Raw genomic sequence first — 27,060 nt, 5'->3', positions numbered from 1 at the left:
TTGCATTCCACAGCAGCAGATAAGAATTGTTTACAGTTTGTTCCTGAGGCCTCTCAGCTTCTCAGGAGGGAAAAATCCTAAGGAAAGGATTTTTCCTAAAACATGTCGGTGACATCCTCCTAGACAATTCTTTATTGAGCTTTGACCATGAGCTTTGGCTAAACTCTCCCTTTTCTTTTCATGCAGCCTTTCCTTGCAAATTCTGCTTTAAAGGGACCAGGGTAGCTCACCAGATGTGTGTTCTGATATGCTGCTGTTCAGTTCCTTTACCAAGGCTGCAATCTCAAATTGTATAGGATTAAATTTACTTCACCAAGTACTAAAGTAAATGTTTAATGTGAGTAGTGTTTGGCTGCAGCATGAACAAACCAGAATTTCTTCAGGCTTGAGCAAGATTTTAAAAGTCTCAAATGAATTAAGTACACATTTGAGGAGTCTTTGTTGAACTCAAGTGGTTAGTTGGTAGTCTCCATTTGTGCATAAGAAAAGTTTATTGCTTGTTAAACATTTATGTAAATGCAATAACATAAAACTTGAGAATTCAGTTCCCCCTTGTTTGCTCAGTTTATGAATATGCATTGCCTTGAGCAGGACATTCTAAAAACCTTCAATGCTACAGTAAATAACAAAAGGATGACAAACCAGAAAGACTTGGGATCATCACATAACACAAAAAGAGAACCAATGATGCTGTCTTTGAAAATGGTACATTTGAATGTATTCAGAAGGAGAACACTCTTGTTAATGGGAAAATTGGCTGGGCTGGGAAATAGAAACAAACAAAGCTTTGTTATATTGTTTAATGAACTGTTAGCAATGGACACAGCTTTCTTGAAGAGTGCCTCTACATTGCTGTGCTCCTGCTTGCATAATATACCACAAAATAGGACAATTTATAAGGTATTTTAAATCTCACTTTTCCAAACAGTCTTCTCTCTATATTTTTAGGTCCTGTTCATTTCATGGAGTGACCTGATGATTTAAACAAACATAAATGGACATTTGGCAAATTCAAATGTGACTTTTATGCAAATGTAATTGGTATGAATCACATATTTGGGCTGGAGCATTCACACAACCAAACCAGCCCAACTGTTCTGATTCTACAGATGCTGAAAAATGCAACAAGTTGGTTTAGATCTGCCAAGGGCATTTTCCTACACCATACTGTCACTGGTGTAATTGCTAGTTAATATTTCTCTCTCACTCTATGAAATCTATTAGTTCAAAGTTCCCAAATTCTTTAGGCTGTGTCTAGTTGGTGGAGCTTTAATTTGCTCAAAGCTTTAATGTTCCAGAACTTCATTATTTTAAGTTACCAAACAGTATCTTTTAACTCTGTACAGATATTTTTTTTCCTTAAGAACCAGAGGTTGTCTTTCTAGGCACTTGTATGGAACCTGCTGAGAAAGTGGATATATGAGATTTGGAAAAAAACAATTCTTGAATTCCACTCCTTAAATTCCCACTATCCTTCAGACATTTCATTTACCAAAAATGACCAGAGTCTTGCAGGACTGTCCAACACACTCAGTGCTGTTTGTTCCCCTCTCTTTAAAGTCTCAGTCCACTTCTCAGGTCTAAGTGCATTTCCACACTGCTTCTGGCCAAAGATGCCTGGATGAGACACCCTCAGATGTGGGGTCTCACCTCAGTCCCATCCACAGGCCAGCCAGGATGATGTGCCTTGGGGCCAGGCAAGGCATGACCTCAAGGCACGAGCCCCAGCAGAACTCCTGAGCAGATGCAAGAACTGGACTTGGGAAATGGAAAAAAAAAGAAAAAGAAAAGGGACTGTATTACCACCAGGAGAATGCTTCTACCCCAGCCTGCTCTATTTCACTTTGAAGTCAAACCATCCCTTTAAGTTCCCCTGCATCACTTCAGCCACCCATAGCTCAAACCAAACCAAAGTTAAGCACCATTCCTAGCTCTGCATTTTCCTAGATTTACCTTACTTTCAAATTCTCTGTGAAATGGGAAGAAAGTCTACGTGAGTGATGCCTGAAGTAGAAATTAGTTTCTTACACAAACAACTCAGCATCCACATCTTTCATACCTTCCCCTTGCAATATTTACTTGCAAATAGGTTTGTTTTCATGGCATTCATACTTATCTTCCTCTATTATATACTCACTAACTTATTTTAATACTTCAAATTACTAGAGGAGAAACCCAGTCAGAAATCTATAAATAATTGTTGTATGTCAGAATTATACTCTCCCTTTCTAGTAACTAACAAAACAGCACATGGAAAATATATTTTAGGTTAAAAAAAATTTTAGGTTAAGCACTGAAACATATGAGATGAAATCCTGATCTCACCACAGTAAAGGCATATTTTCTTATTAATCTCACTATGGCCCTGAAGTTCACCCAGAAAAGTGAAGAAAACAAAATTAATGTTAAATATGACTATTCAGTTTTCCTGTTTGTATAAATATGACTGTTTAAAAGTGTATTTTTCAAAATTATCTCTCAGATAACACAACTTCCCAATACCAAATGAATTATTTTCAGCTGTAGGAATAGTAGCTACACTTATTCAAACACATATTGAAAAATTTACCTGTACTTCAAATGATAATTGGAGGATTAATGTATTTAGTAGCAGTTCAGTTCACTACACTGGCTCTGTGATACTAACATGAATAAAAGCTGCAATCTTTTTATCATGAAATTCAACAAATACAATGACCAGAGATAAAAAAAAAAGAGCAAAGATGCCGAGGAAGAAAGCTTTTAATTGTACTTTTATTACTAGTGTTTCTGTAGTTGATCACACACAAAATAAATAAAAAATAATGCCATTATATAGAAATGAAACAGAGCAATTTCCCTAAGATCATAAAATCAAAAAAATAAGTTTTTGAGTCCTGTTATTTTTTCAGGAAAAATGCAAAGAAGTTCATAAAGAAACTATTCCAGCAGTGATATTTACACTTATGTTCATCCATACAGGAGGAAGGGCCACTGGGGGAAGACTTAAAATCCTCAAAAGTTGTCTTGTTACTCAAAGAAAATCATTGTCATGAAAAGATGGGAAAATTTCAAATGCAAAATAAATGTTTTGGAGAACACAGAGATGGGAGTGTGAAGAGAGTGGATTCTGGAGGTGGATTTAAGGGACTGATAATAAGGATTTCCAATTATCTGGTGTTTACAAGTAGCTGCTGGTTGGCTCCTGAATAGGATTCATCACCAAGGCATTTCTTTGAAGTTAAATATTTACTAGCCACAGGTAATTATTCATAGACATCAGTCTGGCATAATTTCATATTTTCCAAAGGACCTGCAGTACAAGCATTCTTATATATTTCCTGTCCCCTCTCTGATGAATGTTCAATAGAAAGAGGACATTTTGACACTAGAGGCAAAACAATTTAAGCTCAGTTTTAATAATTGGTAAAGCAGTTTGCCCTAGTTAAATTAGTCTTCATTTCTCTATGTATTTTTATTGCTGATAAATACAATAAAGCTTTGTCTCTTTGCTGTTTGCAAAAAAACTGTTTTCCATTTGCTGCTAGTCTGTATGATTTTGTAGTATATAAATTTGCTAAATAAAAAAACTTTCTATAAAAGAAAGAAAATAGAAATTGAAAATGATGAGAGACCTACTTCAGACTACTTTTTTTTTATAATTTAGTTAAACATCTTTTTGGAAAAAAATGAATATGAGACTAAACTAAAAATTCCTATTTTTACTTGAAAAGACTCTGGAATAATTTTTCATTTTATTCTATAGTTCTGACTTAGCACTGTTTGATCAACACTTAGATGGATGTGTCCATGGAGAGCAGAACACCAGTAAAAAGTGCTGATGATGACAGATTGCTTTTCTAAATACTTCTATATTACTTATTGAGGACTAGAGGAACAAATTTCAGTCCCTTTGAAAGCAGTGGAATCAGGAATATACATTACTTAATTATAAGGCAGAAATTACAGTGACCCTTGATTTGTTTATGTATATAAATAATTTACAAAAACTTTTGTCAGTGGCACTTCCTCCTCTGTGCAGGGACTTGCCTGAAAGCAACAACATGTTAAAAACACACTGGGCTGCCCCTGGAGCAGGGAATCCAGATATAACACAACTTCTTCCTTAGAGTTAACCATTGATGTTGCAACTGAATTTGCCTTTAGGTATTTCTGTTTCTCCTAATTACCTGTACATCTGTACCAAACAATAATTACCTAAGAATAGGTAATTATTTTAAAATTATTTTGGCATCTGGGTCTGAGCTATAAATTACAATTATGGTCTTTCTGAACATTGGTCTGAACTTCAATTCTAAGTGAATAAACGGTTGCATTTTAAATATGTGATACTTTCTAACTATTTTTTGTGACAAAGTATTCTGGAAAAATAATGGTTTTCCATGCATGATCAAAACCTCAACTTTTGCAGGCTCCTGCTGGCCCAATTGATGGTGAAAAGAACTACTGCACCTTAGTGCTAAAATTCCACTGTACTGGATATTGGCCAACAAACACAGTCCAACAAACCCTTGCAGTGTAATTAAACACTCATCAGTGTCTTTTCACTGCTTGATTGGTCAATGCTCCTCTTTGAGGAAAATTCAAAGACAAGGGCTTTGCTCTGTACAATTTTTATGATATAAGGACAGGTTTTGTTTGGGTTTTTCTCCCCCCACAACTAACCCAGTCCAGTGAATGAGCCTGACTCAATCCTGAAAGGTTCTGTAGCTGCAGAAACTCAGCCACATGCTAATATTTTCTAGTAAAACTTTGGACTCAGAACTCTTTCTCGGTGCACTAACATGAACTTCTCCCCACAGATTCAACAGAAGGCACTAAAAAATTCCCTAGCACATTAAACAGACCATATAGAAAAATTATTACCTTGAGGAATCTGCAAATCTGAGAGCTGGATGAAGAAACAATGAACTATTTCCTCTCATTTCTATAATGGATGAGAAGGAAAACAGATCCATATGGTACATATGTGCAGCAGAGCTTATTTTAGAGTTAATCCCAGGACAGGACATTTTTGTCTGTCCACCTGTGAATTTCTACTATTGATAACACTTCTAAGTATATAAAAACAAAGTTCTTCATGGCTGTAATTTATACAGTATCTCCTACACATTAGAAAGTCATCAGTGTTCAAGACAACCTCTAGGAAAGAGTGATGTTTAATAAATTATATTGCCACGTGAAAATGTTTGGGTTTTTTTCCATGTTAAATAAATAATGCTGCAACTTCTAAACCTTAAGGATTTTATGCTCAGAATTTGGTCATTAAAATAATACCATATGTTGGACACATCTTTAAAACAGATTTGCCTAGTTTGCTGAAGGTGGTGGGAAAACAGCCTGTCAAACCTCTCAGAATCTCCATTGTCTCCCAGCTGGACCCAGGAATGTAAGAAAACACTAACTTTTCTTCATATAAATACAAGAAAGAAACTTGCTTTCAATCAAGGAAACTAGATCAAGTGCAAAAAGAACTAAAATCCATTGCAGCATCTGCTCAGACTACTGCAGAAGGTGAAAAACAGGCATTTTCTAAGCCCACAGAAATAATAATGAATATTTAGGTGCATTAGCACATGAGAAATCTCTACAGTGACCTACCTACTTAACACGTTACAAACATGGGGTTTTTTCTTTTCTAAAAATTATTTATAGACTATAGCCATACACTAAAAATAGGAGTTACCATAATTGCTGATTGGTCCAGCAATGTGATTGTTGTGGTTTGAAGTCACGGATTCAAGCTTCTTCAAACAAACATACAGAAACACATGCAAACAGTGTCCTCAAAATCTCTGACTGACAAACAGTTAATATTGGGCCCTGGAAAATGACTACACAGCTTCTGAAACACAATGGATTGCAGTCTCCACAAGGCAGGCACAGGCAGAAGACTAACCACAATGTGGCCAAATTCATCAGATCACTTCCTCTGATTGAAAAAAGAGAACTAGAACTTTACAACAACTTTACAACTTTAAATCCTAAATAAAGGATTTATAAGTGGCTGAGACTGATTTCTATCCAGGCTTGTCAGAGCCTGAATGCTCATAGAGTGCAGAAGTCCTTAACAGTTTTCTCCTAATCTCCAACTGTTTTAAGTAACCAAATCAGTCTTGGGCACTATCACATCCTGATTTAACACAGCTACAAATGACTTGGCAGAGATCACACAGGGCTTCTGTGGAGCTTCATAAACCCAAACTGCCACCTTTCCAGGAAAATGCCTGAAGACTATCAGACTCTGCTTCCTGAAAAGCCCAGAGTACAGGGCTGGGTGATAGATCTGGTATCCAAGATATGTTTCATTTGTCAGTATGCAAACATGTTCCAAATTAATCCACAGTAACCACGCTTGGTTAAAAGCAGCAACAATCTTCCTACACAAAAAGATTGCTATTGTTATCCAGCCAATTAAAAAATCTTATCTGATGGGCTCATGTTGAGTCATGCTCACAGAATTGCCTTACAGTCCCCAGATGATATCTACAGAACTGGATTAATTGAGCCTAACTGAAAAGCAAACAGCAAATACAGACAATAATCAGAACAATATTTTTTGTTACTGTGAATATGTATTTTGCATTATCTGTGAATAAGTATGTAAAATAGAAATAATCATAGAATCATTGCATCATAAGTGTTTGCAGTGCATACAAATTGAAAAGAAAAATACCCTAGTAATGTGCATGACTGTAAAACCACAGTTGTAGGACTGCTACTCCATTGCCATGGGTGCTTTCTAAACATCTCTGTCTAACACAATCCTTCACGAACAGAAGGCTCAGCAGGAGCACAACTGCCTTGCCTCTAAGAAGGGCAACAGGTGGTTGGTAACACACAAGGCAGAGAATCACTGCTTTAGGCTGGGAGGTGAAAAAACTGTTCTATGGAAAGCTGAACTACAGATAACACAATGAGTCAGACTGTAATTAATCTACCTAGATATCAAGGAGACTGCAGCTGCATCATGATTATCTGAAGGTTCCTGAGAAACTCTGACACTATCTGTCACAACCTCTAAAGCCAAGTGTCCCCTAACAACACAATGGAATTTGGTAAATAGAAGAAGCAGCAGAAAAATCCCACCTCTTGGTTTTGAGGAACATTTGATTTAACAGCCAGGTTTTCATTTCAATGAAATTTTAAGATGTGACGGGATGAAAGAGCACATTCTAGAAGTCATGGGCAAAGGTGATATCACATGGAATACAGGTATCTTTCTAAAATTACCATTGCAAGTTACAGTTGATGGATTCACACAAAGAAATTAAATGAGGAAAAATAGCCTGCAGCAAATCTGTGATAAATTAACCATTAAATCTGTGGCAATATACATGCATCAGGACAAGCAATTATACATTAAGGTTCAGGGAATACAAAATTAATGTCCTACTATTCTGAAAGAAATTTTTGAGCCCACATTTACTACTGGACTTCTTCAGTATTGAGAAGATTGAACACAATGTTTTTTACTGGCAGTAACATATTACTGAAAAACTCAGTTTGGTGCTTGAAGCCAAGCTACCACAGCAAAATTCAGGGCAGCTGCTGGCAAAACAGTTCATAAAGCTGCAGCTGCAACACTGTCATCAAAGGCCAGACCTCCTTGTTTCAAAACACACACAGACTGAGTACCCACAGCTCTCAGCATGTCATCACTTACAACACCACAGGCAGGAAGATTCTAAAGGGGAGGGAGAAAAAGCCAGCAGGACACAATAATCTGCAGGTTTTCTGCTCCATGCTACTCCAAATCCTTCCTGCAACTGCCAGCCAGCAGAGACTCCTCAACAGCAGGGATAGAGTGCATTCCCCAAAGCAAAGGCTCCTTTGGGTACTTGCCTGGCTATTCTGCTGCTTTTCCAGATGCAAATTGGTTTCAAGGCCTTGGTGAGAAATCACACCCAGAACATTCCATTTTCCTAGCTGAGGTGGTCCCAATACAAAGCAACATTCCATTTTCAGAAGGCTTCAAACCCTGTTTTATTATAGCATGCATGCTTTTTATACATTCCTACAGAACTCCTAAGCTTACAGTTTACTCATTGGTCAGGAAGGACAAGCAAAGTGCTTATTGGAATAGACAGCTTCAGGTCTCTCTGATTTATCCTTCTTTCTTTCTTGGTTTCTATGCCAATGACCTTGGTAGAAAATTCTTTCAGGGGTAAACGTGGATCCTCTTATCAAACTTCTCTCTGGCTCACTGAAGTTGCTGTAAAACCTCTTTCACATACAACCACAAAGAGAACAGCAGTTTTTCACATCAGCAATACCTTGTTTCACATTAGTAAAAAAAACCCAAAACAAACAAAACAGAAGAAACTGTTGCTGAGCAGGGTGTGGTGGAGGGAAAGGGCACGGGAGAGAAAAATATACTTGACCAAATTATATGAGTCAGGAGCCTGCAGCCAAAGCAGAAAAATAACATATATACTTATTAACTATAAGTCATTAAAGTATCTTGCTGAATTTCTAACACACAGGTAAATATTTGAATGCAAAAAGTAAACAGGAAACCACATCCCTTTGCTTCATCTATCTAATCTTGCTACTGCTGTAGGTAAGAAAATTTATTCCTATACACGTTTCTCTAGCTTCATAGACAATTTGATTAAGTCTCAAATTTTGATCTCACTGGCTTTGCTGCAGGAATCCAATTGCAGGAAATAATTATAGGAAAGATTCATCAAAACACATATGGTAAGGCACACTTTCCCATTTACTTTTAAAAGATCTGAGTTCAGCAAAAAACATATCTGATAAAAACACAAAACCAGGATGCAAACAGCAAAAAACATACCTGAAAAGAGCAAAGAAGCTGCAAAATTTGGGGTAAAAATACTCTGAATTTTCCTGCATATGACCAACTATGAAAAGTCTCAAATAATTCCCCAGCCTAAAGAGTAAGCAGATAAAACTATTGAGGTTCAAGTATCTCCACATAAAAGGACTTGGGTGTTAATGAGAAGCACCACAAAAACCCCAAACAAACCCTGAACTACAAATATTCCTCAGCTGCAGGAAAACACAGCTCAGAACAGAATAAACCATCCTTATATACAAAGTTATCTACTCATTTTATCTGTGCAGTGAACAAGAGAAAAAAATAACTTGCCCTCAAAACTCTACTGCCAAGACAATCTGCCAAGTAATGTGACTTTGTGGTGGTTCTGCAAGAACTCTGGGCTGATCCTGTCCTGGTACATGGACAGAGAAGTTCTAAGAGCACCTCGTTAAAATGACTGTGATTTCTGGGTCTTTGCAACACAAACACAGAGACCACAAAACTGCCCCTGCATGTCATGGAAACAATGGAGACAAGGGGCTTCTGTGTTCTGTCTTTGTCTCTTTGGGCCTCAATTCCAGTGTGATTAAAATGGCATTACAAGAATCTAGGGATGGAAGAGACAGTGACCCAACTTCTGATCTCTGCACCAGGAACTCATAATAAAATCAATCAGAGTGGAACAATTGCCTCTTCTCTTCTGCAGCCTTGCAGGTGCATGCCAAAAAGCCTTTGCTGAGCACAGCCATCATTAACTTTCTAAGACTCTTTAGGATCCCCTTGGTGCTAAAAGAATGGTACAGCAGGGACTTGGAAAAAGCCAAGAAGTTGACCTATGACTAAGAAAATAAAACTGCAGATGATATTCTTAGCTTTAATTAATCCAAGTGATCATATTGAAATGATTAAACTTTCCATCTAGTACAAAGCAATGTGGATTACACCAATTTAAAGATCAAATTTATAACTGCTGTTATGATACAAAAATACCTAGTTGTACAGTCTCATAAATTCTGAATCAAGAAATTACAGGGGAAAACAAATACAGTTATAAGCATATAGATGAATTTGAAAGACAAAGACAGAAAATAGGTTTTATTTTAATAGGAATGACAAAAAAATCCCCAAAGTCCTCCTCCTCCTCCTCCAAACATTCACTTACTAAAATCTAATAGAATATTAAATGTTTAAACTTCAAAATTCAGCTGACCTAACTTTCTCACTAGTATGGCAAGATATTCATGTTCATTTGCACATATGGATACATAGATTTTTCTGGGGTTTGTTGTTCTTGTTCTTTTTTTTATTCTTTAAATTTCCTCCTCTTGGTTAATCAAAAGGTCTCTTGAAAATGCTCCTGGACAAGAGTCACACGTTGCACCAAAAATGGTTAATCCCACACACACCTAATCAAGAACTCTGAAATTTTTTTCTCTACTCAATAGCAAAACATATTTTGAGAAAGTCATACAGAACACAAAACAACCAATCTTCAAAGAGATGATCTGGTTACAATTCTCACTTTTCCAGAAGTACACCATGAAATTCTAACACTGAGGGATGGATCAGGAGGCACACAGGAGAGCCCCACTTGCAGGGGGCCAGAGGTGTGTAAGGATGCCTCTCTTCCTCCTGTCACACACAGCCTTCCTAATGGACAACAGAGAGATTTGGGAGCCTCCTCTGCCTTCTCATGGAGGAACCCTGGATGACAGATCTTGCCTTTCCCTGGACCTCAGGTGGTGCCCAACCACCTGATGATGAGAAAACACACCACTCTCCACTGATAGTTAGATCTGGGTGACATTAGCACAGTGCACACTGCAAGTCTTTATTCCTGTGAACACTCTACATCCACAGAGCCAGCTGAATAATTATGTGTTTGCAGAGCAAATCCAAAGTTACTCTTACAGTAATTAAGATGATACACATTGGATTAAAAACAATACATCTCAATCACAAGAGTAGCTTTGAAATAGTGGAGTATCCAGCCATCTCATTGCTGAACATTATAATTCATCCTGTTATTTTTTTCCTTTTTGGCTTTGATAGCACAATATTTTCTCAGTAATATTACCACTTGATTTCAGTTTCAGCTGGAATCTCGCCTGACTAAAGAGTACAGGCATAATCTCAGTCTTTGTAGATTAATACACTGTGGCACAGAAGGATATATGAAACAGTTTTAACTTAAGTAAAGAATTTCAAACTCTGGCAATTTTACACTGAAGTAATTGCAGAAAACCCCACAATAGGCTATGTATGTAGTTTCAGCTAAATCGCTTTCATCAGCATAAATGATCACTCAAAGAGTTTGGAAATTATAATTTTGGTTATTTAACAATTTTCTTTGTATTTCAATGAAACTAAGTGGCAGAGAATTGCATTTTTCCCCCTTTCCATTTGTTAAAACCAGAGCACTATAATTTCCAGGAAAATAAAAATTTTCTTGAATGCGTGATGTTTTGCTATTGAAAAGTGACAGAAAAATGCCAAAAAGTCCTCTGAAGAAAAATGCCTGATAGGATCAATTGATAGAATCACTACATTCCTCCCCAGGGGACTACAATTTCCTTTTAAAATTTGGAAATAATGATTTCAAAGCTTATAGAGACCTAAAAGTTCAGGAAGAAATGCCAGGCTCACTTCTGTATCCCCTGCAGATACATCACACTGCTTCAGGATCCTTATCCACAGAAGAGAAAAGGAGAGCCAGGTGCACCAAGCTCATCTTACACTACAACTCCCCATAAATCCCAGGCCTAATCCTTTGGATTTAGGCTGCTCTTTGAGCTGGGCAAAGGAGCAGTGTGAAAATGCTCCTAAAACATCAATGTAAATGTTTCTTTAATCCTATTAAAGCCACAAAACAGGCCCAGCTGAAGGAGCAGGAAACTGAGCTAAGGAACTCTCAGTGACCCCACCACTGGAGTCCCTCTTGGCAGTGACCTGTTGGTCACAAGTTCAGCCTGGGCATGGCACAGATGTCCTGACATCAGGTGGCTTCAGGACATCACCATGGGGACCCCTAGGACACACGGGATGGTGCTGAGTTCTGCAGTAACACCACGTTTTGCACTGGTAACTTGCAGCAGCAAAGTTATTAAAATAGATGATGCAGAAACAGAAGATAGGACTAATAATTTTTGAATGCCACTTTGTTGCATTACACAGAAATTTATGTTCTCCAAACACAACACTGAATTTCAGCCCAAAATGATACAACTTCATTGATTTTCTTTAAAAGTCAGAAGAAGGGGGAAAAGTTGAAAGAAAAATACTCAAGGTGACACCACACTTTAAAAACTGGGAAACTGGTCTGTTAAAATGTGTTGGTGGTAATGTTTAGGGTTTGGACTCCCATTAATGGGGCCCCAGGGAAAATATAAACACTCTTTCTGAAATTAAATCTGGAGTTTGCCCACCGCAGTCTTGTTTTCAGCTTCAGCTGCTGGCACGTCAGCCTGCAATTGAGGCCTTGCATCAAATGCCAAGCCAAACATTCAGCAACAAGAATGGTAATGACACCCTATTTTCTTCTAAGGCACATTAAAATATAGCAAGTATTATAAAAAATAAAAGGCATAAAAATCACTCATTTGAGATTAATAACATAAAAGAAACTGATTTTTGTAACCTCTCTCACTTGCACTTGTCTTCAAATAATAAACTTTCAGAAGAAAGCTGTGCTTGACTTTTGAAATCAACCACACTTGAAAAACAGTAACACATATCAAAGTTCTGATAATAACTGCCTGAGGGCATAGGCTTTACCTACAGGAGTTCAAAACTAAATTCCCTGGTTTTGATGCACAATTTTGCAAGTGACTTAACAGGAACGGATCAATAAATGGAAGTCACTAATTTGTAACATAAGTTTCTCAGGTGGGATTCTCTCTATTCCCAGAGATATGACATACTAATATCAGAACTCTGATACTGGAACACCTCCTGCCAGCACCTCTCTAAGCTACCCCTTGTATTCCCACATTCTTTTCCTAAACACTGTGTTCAAGGTGTGAGTGTGCTGCTCCAGCTATTAGTTTTTCCCTCTCTCTCTCTCCCAAATCTTCAGCCTTCTGTAGTCTATCCATGTAGATGGATCTGGAGTAAGGGATGCAATGTAAAATACAGCTTCTGTTCCAGGTAAGGGATGGGGATCTCTTGCCCAAGAAGGGAATAGCCAGCCCTGCCCATCCTAATCCCAGCTTCTGTGATGACTCATGATGCATAGGAGCTAGCCCCTATGTGGGAAAAATTGCAGTCTGGATCTACATGGGATGTATGGAGCTTCTGATATAAACACTGCTCTAAGACAATCCCTGATGTGAATCTGGGTTGAAAACTGATCTGACTCAGAGAGCAGACTGCGCCCATGACTCAAACCAGGGATTAACAATAATTTACCTGTCATGCATAGAGAATTTGAAGAAGCTGCCAATTTACCAAGGAGACAGAGGAAAGGGTGCACCAAGAATTGGCACAGAGACTTGCTCCACCACTAACACACAATGCTTACTTGAATAATACAAGATACAACATACTCTAGCCTGCTACCCAATAAATGGAGTGAATTTATCTTTCAAATCAGCCCCTCAATGTGAATAACAAAGTGAGACCAAGCAGGTGTCAATTCATGGCCTAGCCAACAGCCCTGTTATTTGCAGACTGCATGGATTTCTTTAATCAGAGGGTGCTGAGACACTGGAGCAGGTTGCCCAGAGAATCTGTGGATGCTCCATGACTGGAAGTGTTCAAGGCAGGGTTGGATAGTGGCTTTTAATGAGAGGTGTCCTTGTCCATGGTGGGGGGGTTGGAGCCCAACATGACCTTCCAGGTCCCTTCCAAACCAAACCATTGTGATTCCATGGTTCAGGTCTGAAAGCAGCAGATTTGTGTGCTTGTCCTGCCTCCCCTGGAGTAAGGAATTACAAAGAGGGCAGAGTGCTGGATCCTTAATATTGTTCTAAGCTAGAGCCAAAAATGGTTGCAGCAGACACCATTTTAACCATGCAAGCACATCAGTCCTCAAGAGGAATCTCATCAGCACCCCTGCTGGAACCATAAAGTCAACCATAAATTTTAAAAAACTGAATATTAGATGTAATAACCTGCAGTAAGCACAATACCAGTCTAGTTACTGAAGTTAATGTAGTACTATGTGGGAACAGTTCTTTCCTGTTCAAGACATTTGTGGGTAATTTAGAAGCCTTTCAGAGCAATAGTCTCACATTCACATGGAGTACTTTTCTGAAAGGCAGGTATAGGGGTTTCTTATTTTCTTTCCATTCACCATCATGTCAGTTGTGTAACTATATACTTTATTAGAAATAAAATAATTGAGCAAATTTACTTAAAAGAAAATAAATACTGGATGTACACAGTTGAAAAAAATTAGGCAATATAAGTAAAGCAAAAGCAGTAATTTCTAATCCAAATGAGATTAGCACCCAACAAATCTGAGCTCTTGGGTTTAAAGCTACATTAGGATTCACGTTTCAAGAAGAGATTTTGTGGGGTTGCAGTGGTTACTGCCAGTAGATGTATCATAAAAGGAGCTTCCATCATGCATGGAAGCACAGAGAGGAAAGCAAAGGTGCAGTCAACAACAGAAGGTCAAGGACTTCTCATCTAAATAGAGGTGTTACCCATATAATGAAAGTCTAGAAAGCATCCCATTTAATAATTTCAGGAAAGACAAAATATAGATAACCAGTAGTTGAACTCTATGTCAATTCTTAGTTGGACAGAAAGCCAAACTGCTTTCCAAATCGCTTTATAATGTTAAAAATTTGCTATGATTGCAGTTAGGACAATAAGCATGAGGATTGGTGTATGGGTAAAACGAAAATGGGTCCAGCCTCCTGACACTTCCTCAGTGGCAGAAACACCAATTACATACAGAGATTTTTCTACAGTAATAGTCACATTTGAAAGTAGGAAACTAATAATCAGTAGTGAGAAAAAGCATGGGGGATTTTTTTCTGTCTGCTAAGAGGTGCCAAGAAACCACAGTTATTTCCAACTAAACTGATGTTTGAAGGTGTTTTCTGGTGGTAATATTGTTTTCAAATCCTTTTTTACAGTCATAGGCAGTTTCAGCCACCAGACAGACATCTTATTTTTCTTCTGCTGTACTGATCTTTGTCATTAGTTTGATCTAATTCTTACTACAAAAAGGGTTATAAATTACAAGGTCTTGATAATGACTATATAACCTATATGATAGCTAAGGCATTTATGCCAATATTGTAAAGAACTAAAATGTTTTTTCAACTGCAGCACTTGAAATGTAAAGGGAGAACAATTAGTCACATTTGTTCAAGAAAAATTTAAGATAATTGACGATTTTCTGAGACAGTTCTGATGGATGAATTACAGAGTAACTATGCAAATGTGCACATATCTTCTCATAAGGTCAGATTTCAGGAGTGAATTACAGACAATTCCTCAGACAATTTGAAAACTCAAATGAATTTGCAGCAGCCTCTCCTCCACAAGGTGGATAAACCTAATTAAACTTTTTCAGTCTTTACCTTAAATAACTAAATGTAAGACATTAGTTTTCATCATAAAATCTTCTCTTAAAATATCAAAGAATGAAGAAATTGCACAGAAAATACTTCATATTTTAAGGAAAAAAATAAATCTACATAGATAATAGGGCTTATAGCAATTGTAAAATAGATCACCTTCCACAATCTGGTACTGGTAAAGGTGCTTTCACAATAGATTTATATAGCCTTTGCTGCTAAATGACAAAATCAAACATAAAACCCCCAAGAAGTTCTAAAAGTGCATTCATGATAAATCAGATGTGTGTGAATATATTTAATTAAGAAACATAAATATATTTATTTAATTAAGAAACATGCACTTAAAAAAACCCTGAAATGGGATTTTTGTACCTTAACCACCCCCAAAAGTCAGTGTATCACTTAGAAGCCTACTCAAAAGGTGGAAACAAAGGTTTACTTGCTTCCTTTAGACAAAATAAGCATACAAAATACACTCCATAAACACAGTATGCTATTAGAAATAACCCTGAAAAACAAGGATAACCATGGAGGAAATGAGAGGTTTTCATCTGATTTACTGTCAGACTATGTCAGATGGGTCCTGCTTTCTTGGCTATAACTGGATTGCTATTTTTCTTCCCTTGCGAAGCATTGTGACTACACTGCATCTCTGCACAGAATGAAATGCACAATTCCCCTTTCAAGTGGTAAATACTTGCTGCACTGCAGAATAATCCCACTGAAAGTGGGAAAAGGTGTGACTTGCTCTTGCCTGGAATAAGCTGACCTTCTATAAAGGTGTTTTATCAGGGTAAAACATTATTTTCCAAATATTCCAAGTCTTTTTCAGAAAAGAGTAAAAATAACTCTGGTTCTTCTAGTTATGTGGCAAAGAGCCAAGCTGCCTATCCTGGCACATCCCACACATCCCTGGGATGAGCCTGGAATTCTGTTTTCCAAAAGCACCTGCATTATTAGCAAACGAAATGGGTAATTCCTCTATGCAAAATCAGAAGAGAAACTTGTTGGCTTTTTTTTTGCTTTACTGTGAGACAGACATGGCTTACATCAGCTTGCTAGTGTTTCTTCAGTATAAATACTGTGGTTGAAATGGGCCCTTATTTTCTGTAGTATCAAAAAAAAAATCTATTAAACACAAAACCCTCAAAAGTATCTCTTTGGCTATTCTCAATTCTGCAGTATTTTGGTAACCATTAGTCAGAGAAATGTTTAGCTCTGTTTTCTTCTAAAGGTTATGAGGCACAGCTGCAGAAATCATATGGGAGCACACAGTAGTACAGAGAGTTTTGTTATAATGGTGACATCTCTGCTCTCAGAATCCGACCCTTAAATCAGGATGGGAGTGCATTTATGGCAAGTGTCTGACCTTCAGGGAAACAGGGGCTGCATGAAAAACAGATCTGTCATTCCAGTGATTACTCAAGCCCTAACACGTAGTTTTTTCCTGACAGGCCCAAATATGATCTTTAAAGCCAACAAGAGCTGTGTACAATTAGCAGACAAAAGGTGACTGATTAATGTCCTCAGCTTTGCTGTCAGAAAACAAGCAGTAGATTTTCCTGAGGGGAGATGAATGTCAATGTAAATAGGAAATATTAAAATTTACTTGTTGGCTAGCTACTCACCTCATGAAGTGAATCTTTGTGATTTAGAGAAGTTCTTTAAATAACCTATCCAGCACAAGATTTATTTGGTAGAAGACTTTTCCTCTTGTAATTTACTCTCTCCTTTGTATACCAACTTCCAGAATTATTTTTATCTCTATACAGCTAATGGTCACAAAAATACATTAGGCACAATAATTTTAGATAACTTTTTTTTGTCTGTTATAATAAATAATAAATAAATAAAACATATTGAATTAATATTTTTAAGCATTCAATTGAGTAAATAGGCAGTAAATTACTGAACTATGACATTTATAAACAACTTGCAACCTGCAGCACAGGCCAAATATTGAATATTATAACAGAATACTTTTGTAAACTCCTATTATACAAGACTTCCTAACATTTGTGTGATTTTAGAGTTAACAAGGCTTAGTTTTAAGCAAAAGGTTTTGTTGAAAGTTTTTAACATTTGGAGATTATGTTCAAGAAGGCAAGTCTGTCCAAGTATGAAAAAAAAAGAAGCAAAGAATTACCTGACTTTTCTAACAACAAATAATTGGATACAGATCTTAGTTTGAAGTACAGTAGTGATCAATCAATTGCCTCAATCATCAGAATTTTTATGAGACACTTGGAAATATAAAGCTCCACCAGAATTCTCTGGGTGACATTCTGGACTGTATAGATGTCCTCTGACAAACAGACATACTTGCTTAAGTCAGTATTACAAAGCTTTCAATATTTTCATTCAGTTTTTAAAAAAAAAATGTATAAAGTTTGTTTGTGCCTTTTACTTCCTATCTGCAAATTAACTAAAAAAAAAAAAAATCTCAGCCAATCATATAAAATGCAAATATATTTTAGGAATTGTCCTCAGCAGGAGTTACAGAAAACTACACAACATCTGTAGGTTCACAGTATGAACGCAAAGAAAAGGCCAACACACAGCCTCAAAATAAGATTAAGAAGTAAGGAGATTAATATATTGCAATACTGATATTATTCTATTCAGATATTGCTTATCTGGTATTTTGCTATTTATTTTCAAGCTTATTTTCAGTTCAGAGAGGAAGCATTACTCTCTTAAGTCAGCTGGCTTGGCTTCTCTCAGACCAGTGGATTCTGAAAATTCACCTTACTACCTTGCAGCAACTCTTGTCTTTCACTCTTCAGCTTCCTGGGCCATCAAGTGCAGGCAGCACCTCCTTCACATCCTGGACCAGTGAGAGGAGACAAAGTGCAAGCAGAGGATGAGGGAAAAGCTGTGATCTGGACCCCCCTTTACACAGGGCATTATCACACTTCTCCTTTGCTCACATATCTGGAATGCTTGCAACACACCTCCAAAATTTCAGTGGACCTTGGAACTGCATCGTGTTCAGGAGCAAACAACAAATGTGAAAGTTCATTGGAGCTCTTACAAACTGCACTTTGGGAAAAAGCTTTGTTTAGATCCACTTCAGCATCAGCCAACTGAAGCAAACTGTTTTGCAAATGGGCCAAAGCCCCATATGAAGTCCATAAAAAGTGGAGTAGGGATAAGCCCAGCCTGTCTTTTTACTCCTAACAGAGCAGAGTGCACCCATTAATCAGATTTTACCCAAAAATATTGCAGAAGCAATGCAGTTCTATAGGTCAGGGAAGGGCACTGCTATGCTTCTGTTGTGTATAGTCCAGGGATCAGGGTTTGGGAGCTCTAATCCTAAACCAGAATTTACAGGACATTAGGCTCTACTCCTTGCTCTGATGCCCAGGTAACAAACACAAACATGGATGTACACACCTACACCTGAGAGACTATGTACAGACATGTACATATATTCCACCACATCAGCAAGACGTTTGAGCAAAATAAAACTATTAATCCTTTAAAAATTCTAGTGTTTGTCTTTATACTGAACACTTGTGGAGGTATTTCCTTGTATGAGCTAGTACAGCTCTGGGTTTTTTTTAAGGATTACTAGTTAACAATTAATGCAAAAAGCTGGCAAACACTTCCTGCACTCACTAAGGCAAGCACAGCCTGAGGGGCTGGAATGTGCCAATTAGTGCATCTTGGGGCAATTAATGTGCTGGGGCTCCTCACAGGGCTGGGTGCTACCAGAGCACTCAGGTGATCAGAAACCACAGTGCAGGGCCAGAGGTTACAGCATGGTGAACATCAGGCAACACAAGACAATACTGATAAATAGGTCTGTGAATCTTGAGCTTACATTAAAACAGATGGACTTTGGATACTCAAGGACAAGTGCTTCTTTACTCAATTCTAACCAATTAAAAGATTGTGCTTCCCTCTACATCTGTGTCTCAGACAGAGCTCTATGGCACATGATATGCATTGAATCCAAACCTAAAATAACATTTATTTGTATGACAGAAGTGAAAGCAGTGGCTTGCCACTTAGCCCTACTTCAGGGCTGTCCTGGATTGCCAAGGAAATAGTATTCTATTTGCCATCTGTATGGCAGTTGTCTTCTGTTAAGTGGGCAGTTTTCCTTATCTCTTCCACACCCAATCCTCTCTCCAGGGAGACACCTGCTGATAACAGGCTATGGAATGTCACTGCATGGCTGATAATAATTACAGCATCCCACTGGGAGATGCTCTGCTCACTGGGAGGAGCCAAGCATTCTTACCTGGATATAATCTGGAGATTCTGGAACACCAACATGACTTCTCCACTGGATTACCCAGAGGAACAGCAGCTATCTCTTCCACTGGATCTTCAGAGGAAGACTCCACCCTTCTACAGGGTCACTGCTCCAACAGAACCACCCCTGACACTCCAGGAGGACTGCAGCCACAATTCCAATTGGACTGCTACCAGCACCCTGACCAACAGGGTGTCAGGTTGTGTTCTGACTCTGTCAGGGTTGTTTTAGTTTACTGCATTGTTTATTTTATCTTTTTATTTTCTTCCCTAATAAAGAACTGTTATTCCTGCTCCCATATTTTTGACTGAGAGCCCCTTAATTTAAAATTTATAGCAATTTGGAGGGAGGGGGTTTACATTTTTCATTTTAGAGGAGGCTCCTGCCTTCCTTAGCAGACACCTGTCTTTCCAAACCAAGCCAAGTGCATTTTTATCTGTGTGCTACCCTTCACCTCTGTCCCCTCACTGTACACCCCACCAGCAATAAGCTGAAGCACTGTTTTGCCTTCTTGATATTTACTGCAGATAAAGGCAAAGCAAGACTACACAGCCAAATATACCTTCAGGCAATTAATAAAGATTGGTTTCTGGATGTAGTGTGGATGGATCTTTGCTGGGGAAAACAATTCTGACTAACACATGCATTTGAATTTGACTCGGATTCTTCAAGGTGTTACAAATGTTGAAATAAATCTCTACCAGTTTGGGAGCTATGGAAAATGTCTTTGAACAGACAGGACAGCCTGACTCCAATTCAGTTTTGATGCCTGCTTTGGAATGGTGGTTGCTATGAGATAATCATGACATGACAAAGAGCTAAATTCCTCATTGAAATTTCCTCCACATCTTAGATACCCACATTCTTAAGGTGTTAGCTATGGCAACAATTAAAAAAAAAAATTTTTCTACTATAAAAATCTTCATATTTTATAGAACAGAGACAAGAAAACTAAGACTGCAGTATATGATTAGAACTGCTGCCAACATAGTGCTATTTATCTGTAAAAACCTGGGTTCATATGGCATAATTACAATACATGCCACATCTTCATTTATGAAAATACCTGTTTCAATCAGGTTTTGTTTTCTTATCTGTTTTTTTTTCTCTTCTTTTTTTAGCTTTAGTGTTCTTTTTTTGAAGGTGGAAAGACATGCCAACAAATTCTCCCCTAGCTTTGGTGACTTTTTTGCCTTTAATACAGTGTTACATTTATTCTTGTCAGCATTTTAGCACGATCCTATTGTTGCTTTTTGTTAAGCAACTTTTTACAAATTCGGAAAATCCCCTGCTAACCAAGTACAAATACTGCTGTGCCCATGGTTTGAAGGATTCTACAAACAGATTTTCAAAACAATCATGACACAGAGTGCACACTACCTGTGAAAGTTGGTACCTGGGATGCCCCTGTCAATCAAAAAACTTAAAAAACTCAAAATCCTAGACAAGGCATTTTCCCTGAGTTCTTTTTAAGAATTCCTTACATAAGCTGCTACTTCTTAGCACAGTCCATAAAGTATATTTATACTCTTACAGGTGTATGAGTTTTGACCATTTCCTCTGCCTCTTATATAATTATATAAAAGTTATTATGCAACATGATTTGGAGTTAAACAAATCTTTCACTTCCAACCTGAATAAAGGCAGTCTTTATAAATCTTATGCCAGAAAAATCTAGTTCTTCTTATGTATGATTTTTTTAAAAATTAATGGATATGTATCAACTGATCAAAAAGAAAAAGTTGGCTGAAAATTTTGAATATGCTCTATGAAATGAAAGGAATTTATGCTCCTACCAGATAAACCAAAGATTTTGTTTTTTTGAAGGTGATATTTTCATATAAATCTGCACTGGAGGCCTTACGGATCCATTTATATATGACATTTATGATAAGTTGTGATAAGTTATTTTAATAGTAGACCTACTTTCACCTTCCCCACAGCTCATCCTTCATAAACTGACTTCAGATATGCTCAAACATCCTTATGGATCATGTTTTGCACTGGATTCTGTTTAAATTGTCTTTCCAAATCAAACAAATCCTGCTAAAAGGAAATGTCTCCCCACACAGCATAATGGAAGGAACTCACCCAACTGCAATCTTAGCTAGCAGCAGAGTGAAACTTCTGAAGGTAAATCCTATTTCCCATAGTATTATTTAACCTATGAAAGCAGGGAATATAGAAGCAGAGGCCAAACTCATTATTTCTACTTCCTTCTCAGGACAACATTCCCCATTAGATTCAAGCTGAGTGATTTTGTTTATTGAGAATACTGAAATTTGATCTCAGGCTGCTACTGCCATATGAAAGAGGTTTTTAAAAAATATTTTTTGCTTATGTTTTTATAAAGGCCTTCAAAGGGGAGAAGTGTGTTATTTTTTTCTCCTCCTACTGAAAGCAAATCAAAGTCCCTTGAGCTACATTTTACTGTTTATACACAAGCATTAAACTGCCAGGATATAGCATGAATAGAACATCTGAAAACAACTTTCAGAACATTGCAACATTTCATAACAAGGCCAATGCACTGGCTATAAATCACACTTAATAAAATATCAGTACATTTTTAGGTTCTCAAATAATATGGGTTGAGAGGAAAAAATTAATGGCCTTTGTGTGCATAAAAACTGCACAATAAAGTTCATTTGTGAACATAAAATAGCACCTGTTATTTGTACTGAAATGTTTTCTATGATCTGAGCTCAGATCACAATTTAAATGTGACATACAGCATTTATGCCCCATCTTTATGTTACTTTATGTAATAAGAAATGCTATAAAATTTAACTGAACTATTAATGTCTGCTTTTCAGCTTGTGATGGATTAAAAGTCTACAAATATATATGAAGAAAGGTATCATAGTAACAAATTGTTTGAAAAAATGAGTGAAAGATCTGTAGACCTACCTCTGGATTCTGTTTTCCTGTGAATTTTAAGAGAGGTTTGAGGTTTAGCAAACTTTATCAATTTCTCAGTTTGTGATGAAACCCATTATCCACTGGTAACTCACCCTCTTCTGCTCTTTCATATATTCCATCAGTTCCTCTGTTGTCCTTTTTACTGCTTCTTCAATTGCCTTTTCACTTCTTTTCTGCTCCTCCATTAATGCTTCCTTGACAAGTTCCTTTCCAAAAGAAAAGCAAGCAAGTGTATATGAAAAAAAAAAAGTCACAAATGTGATAAAAGGTCATCCCTTTTCCTCCTGGGAATTTTTTATTGCCCCTATGCTCTTTTCCCAGCTATAGTAATCCTAAATGTATGCAGTATCTTTATAAAAATCAATAAATTCAGTACTAAAGGGTAAATAAGAGAAAGGAAAAAAGAGAGAAATAATCACTTTAAAGCTATGTTAATAGAAATACAATGTTCCCTGTGGGCAGAAAATAATAAAGCAATTCAGGTTTTACCTTCCATCAGGAGCAGGGATGGCAGGGATTTACCAGTTGCTGTTATCAGGCCAGACAACTTCAGCTGGAAGAGACCTACAAGATCATCTGCTCCAGCTGCCTGAGCCCTTCAGGGCTGCCCAAGAATTAAATTATTAAGGGATTCTCCAAAAGGCTCTGAAACACTGACAGTCTTAGGGCATGACCAGCTTTCTGCCAGTGTCTGACCACCCTCTTCTAAAGAAGAGCTTCACAATGTCCAGTCTGAGCCTCCCCTGGTGTAGTTTTGAGCCATTGCCACAGCACCAAATTCAGTTTCTAACCTGTGATACAAACAATCAAAGCTTTGTCTAAACTTATACCAAAACTTATCAAAATCTTCATTTACTTCCAAACTTTGGGAATTGCCAGGGACAATCTTTGCACAGCAGTAAAAAGCAGCAAAAGATACCCAACCCCCCCACCCCCTAAATTAGCATCACCCTACATCAAATGCATTACAGCAGAGAAAGCCAGGAACCACTCCTTAAAACATCCCTGTCACCAGCAGTATTTGGTTAGGGGAATAAATTGCTGAGCTAAAGTCACAAAACTGTCCCAAAACTGAAGTCCCAGCTTCCCAAAGCCACTCATGGAATAAGTAATGACATTATTAATCCAAGTGTTCTGTTTCCAAGATTCAGGAGAACAAAATGACAAGACTCAGATTCTTATAAATCCTGAAAAAGTAACATTTTCAAAAAGTAAAAAAAAAAACACCCAGTAAAAGTAATCCCATGATCTTCAGTGATTTTTTTCAGGGAGATCAAGAGGAAGATGGAGAGTGCCTCAGAAATCAGAGTGAAATTGGCAATTCCTGTGCCTTTGTTCTGGACATTGCAAATTGGAAGAAACAGAAGCACTAGTGGTGCACCTGAAGAATTAAGCAGGAAATGGAAAAAACCTCAGTGGTTCAAACAGGAACACAACATGATTTCTAGTGTATTTATTCACATACATGATTTATGATTTTTTTTTTTTAATTTTTAAATCAAAACTTTTAGAAAATTAAAGGTAAATATAAATGGATTCTTTATTACTCTTCACTGGTTAGACATAACACTGCCCTCCCCACAGATTTGTTTACAGGTTTGCTTGACTGCAGAGCAATACAGACATTTTATGATACATATTTACAACTTGGATTTGGAGGGGTGGGGAAGGTTGGCTGGAGGACTGGTGGAGTTCTAAGGAAACACAAGATATTTATGAAGTTGTATAATTTATCTGTATATTTAAGAGTGTCATTTTACAATAAGCTATTAGTTTTCAAAATGAATAATCCACAGAATTGGATCAAACTAATTTATTTTTAAGAAGTCCCTTCAGTGGAAGTTATTCATCTGAAAAAGGAGGCTCTATTTCTTACCTTTAGTTGTTTGTTCTATTTCAGCCAAAATGGAATAGTTTCTGCAAAACTACACTTTTGCTATTTTTATAGCAGAAAAAGTCTAAAATCCCAAATTTAAAATGTGTAACTATGTAGTCCCCACTGTTCTGGAATGCAGTACACATGAAAATCAGTTGTGAAAAGTGATTATGATTTTTTTCTATTTTAATTCAGTTTACCAAAGAAAAATCCTGAGAAAAAGGTTTCTTTCACTACAGAACTCTGGCAAGACTAACAGAAAAAGTAGCAGAAAATTACATATTACAGAAAGATGCTGTTCTTTTAATTATATTCTCATGCCAGTTTAATTTGTCAAAAGGTCCCAAAATACTGTCTTGTGTTAGAATGGAGAAAAATCCCAAAACCTATCCCATTAAACTCTTGAAAGCAAATTACAGAACTGATAAACTGCTATATCTTAATATCTAGAAAATTTTACACCCACAAAATATTTACAACCAATTAAAGTATGTTAAGTATCCTTGATACAATACTTGAAATGCTACATGGTCCAAATAAGTATTTGGACTATAAAGTCCAAATAAAAACACAATTAAATTCTACAAGTCTAATAATAAAATGCAAGAAAACAGAAACCACTAGCAATACCCTTATGGAACACTAGTTCACTACACTGACATTAAAACAGAAAAAGTAAAATTGGAAAGAATTCTTTTTCATTTCTGGTATTGGCACAAGACCCCGGGGCTGTGGTCAAATCACCATCCCCAGAAGAATTTTAAAAATGTGTAGGTGTGGCACTTGGGGACATGAGTTAGTGGTGGCCTTGGCAGTGTGAGGTTAACAGAGGGACTCAAATGATCCTAAGGGTCTTTTCCAACCTAAGTGATTCTATGATTCATCTACCACATTCTAGTTAACCAAATTAAATGCTGATGTATCTTCCCAGTTTATAAAAAATTCTCTGTTTCAGACACTGATCACCTCCTGTCACCACCTGAAAATCATCTCAACACCTACTGTCACCAGGCAGATCCTGTGGCCACCAGACAGGACAATCTCATGTGACTGCACAAAAAGACTCCTGCTTTAGGGGGCTTCATCCCAACATTTGGATTTACCAGACTGCTGGCAGCTGTCCACAACACTTTTGATTTGTTGGGGTTTTTCTGTGATTATTCACAGGATGAATCATACAGATCTGTTTCTCTGAGATCCCAGTATCTGTTTCCCATCTGAGCTGAAATGTACCCTGCTGACTGGATTCAGGAGAAATGAAACAGTTCCATAAAACACAGCTTTCTTCACAGGTTATATCTTAAAAAACAGGCCCTACAACGCTCCTGAAGTGGCTGATGTGGTTTGCACTGTCCCATACCTGCAGTTCAAAATGGGCAAACATAGAGTCCTGGCAAACAATGACACTCTTTTGAGACTATCAAAGACAGCTTTGCTGTGATATCAATAAATGGAAAGAAAACTCTTTTACCCCTTTCACTCAGTTCAGAAGGCTTCAAAGAGCAAAAACTGCACAATAGTTCCCTAGTCAACTCAGTTATATCCTTTTGATCTTAATCATTGATATTGGTTTTTCCTTCTGTGACAAGAGTCCTCACTTCTTTTATACAGCCTTCCACTAAGAGCTCTCCTCTAGGTACTCAGTCACTGTCTGTCTTTGCTCTATTTCTGTCATTAAATTATCAACTAATATGAAGGTATTTAAATTCAGATATTACCTATTACTGTTGAACAAAGCCTTAGCTGCAGGTACATTCTCTCAGCATGTGTCAACTTTTCCTTCAGCTCTTTGCTCTTTCCTCTAATGCTGTATCTACCTTTAGATTCTATCTTGACTTAGATTTTGGCTGCAAAGGTAAAAATTGTCCCTTATTTCATCTTCAACCAGAAAGGGTGGAGCGTTATTTGAGCCTCTTAGTGCTATTTTTATAGACTCAGGAAAATGGAAAAACCCAGTTTCCTGTAAGAAGGCAAGGAAGAACACTCCACAAAATGGCACTTGAGGTGCAATTCTTCTCTCTCCTCCCTTTATTTTTGTTTAAGTATTTGATCAGTGGCTGGAGTACCAAATTATAGTGACAAAGTTGGCTTCATTACATGACTCTCTATACATGTGCTTGACATGACACCAGTTAGAAGATTAAGAATACCTAATCAAAAATAAAATACAGATATTCAAATACTCAATTGACAAATCACAGTCAACCATGTATTAGAAATGACAACCACACAATCACAACATATAAATCTTTATGAAGACAGAAAGAAAAAGCAGTGTACTTGATACACCAGAGAACTCCAGACAGTATTTAAAAAATAAAGCAAGCCATATGTTGCTTTGCAATTTTATAGGAAAATTCTTTTGTTTCCACACAAGGATCAGGTGGCAGCACTAAACTTTATCTAGGAAACACAACCACAGACTGCAATGTTAGTGGTTTTTCAGAAAATAGTAACCCTCAAATTATAATGTCTGTGGTTACAAACGACTGCAATCTACTTCTGAACTCAGACATGGTTAAGGTCTGTAAGCTGTGAATTATTCCTTTTCCAGACTTTGCAAGCATATTAAAAATAAACACATCAAATGGCAGTGATCTCCTTCCCCTCAGCCCTACTGAGTTGTGTCCTTCCTCACACATTCAAGATTACACAGAATTTTCTTCTAATGTGT

At 37.2% G+C, this 27,060-nt stretch overlaps 1 protein-coding gene across 8 annotated transcripts in view; it reads right to left on the bottom strand.

Annotated features, from left to right (window-relative positions):
- CCDC91 (coiled-coil domain containing 91) overlaps window positions 1-27,060 on the bottom strand; it is a 119,818-nt gene that overhangs the window by 6,653 nt on the left and 86,105 nt on the right. For 7 of the 8 annotated variants that reach the window (XM_059845828.1, XM_059845825.1, XM_059845827.1 and 4 more), the window contains one exon: window positions 22,603-22,716. In XM_059845828.1, the coding sequence (XP_059701811.1) occupies window positions 22,603-22,716 (114 nt within the window). Of the gene's footprint in view, window positions 1-18,091; window positions 18,152-22,602; window positions 22,717-27,060 lie in introns of those variants that run through there. The other variant, XM_059845829.1, reaches the window with a different exon arrangement.

This window comes from Haemorhous mexicanus, chromosome 5 (genome assembly GCF_027477595.1).
Source record: "Haemorhous mexicanus isolate bHaeMex1 chromosome 5, bHaeMex1.pri, whole genome shotgun sequence".
Classification (NCBI taxonomy): domain Eukaryota; kingdom Metazoa; phylum Chordata; class Aves; order Passeriformes; family Fringillidae; genus Haemorhous; species Haemorhous mexicanus.
The sequence above is the reverse complement of the archived record's forward strand: the minus strand, read 5'-3'. Positions and strand labels throughout refer to the sequence as shown.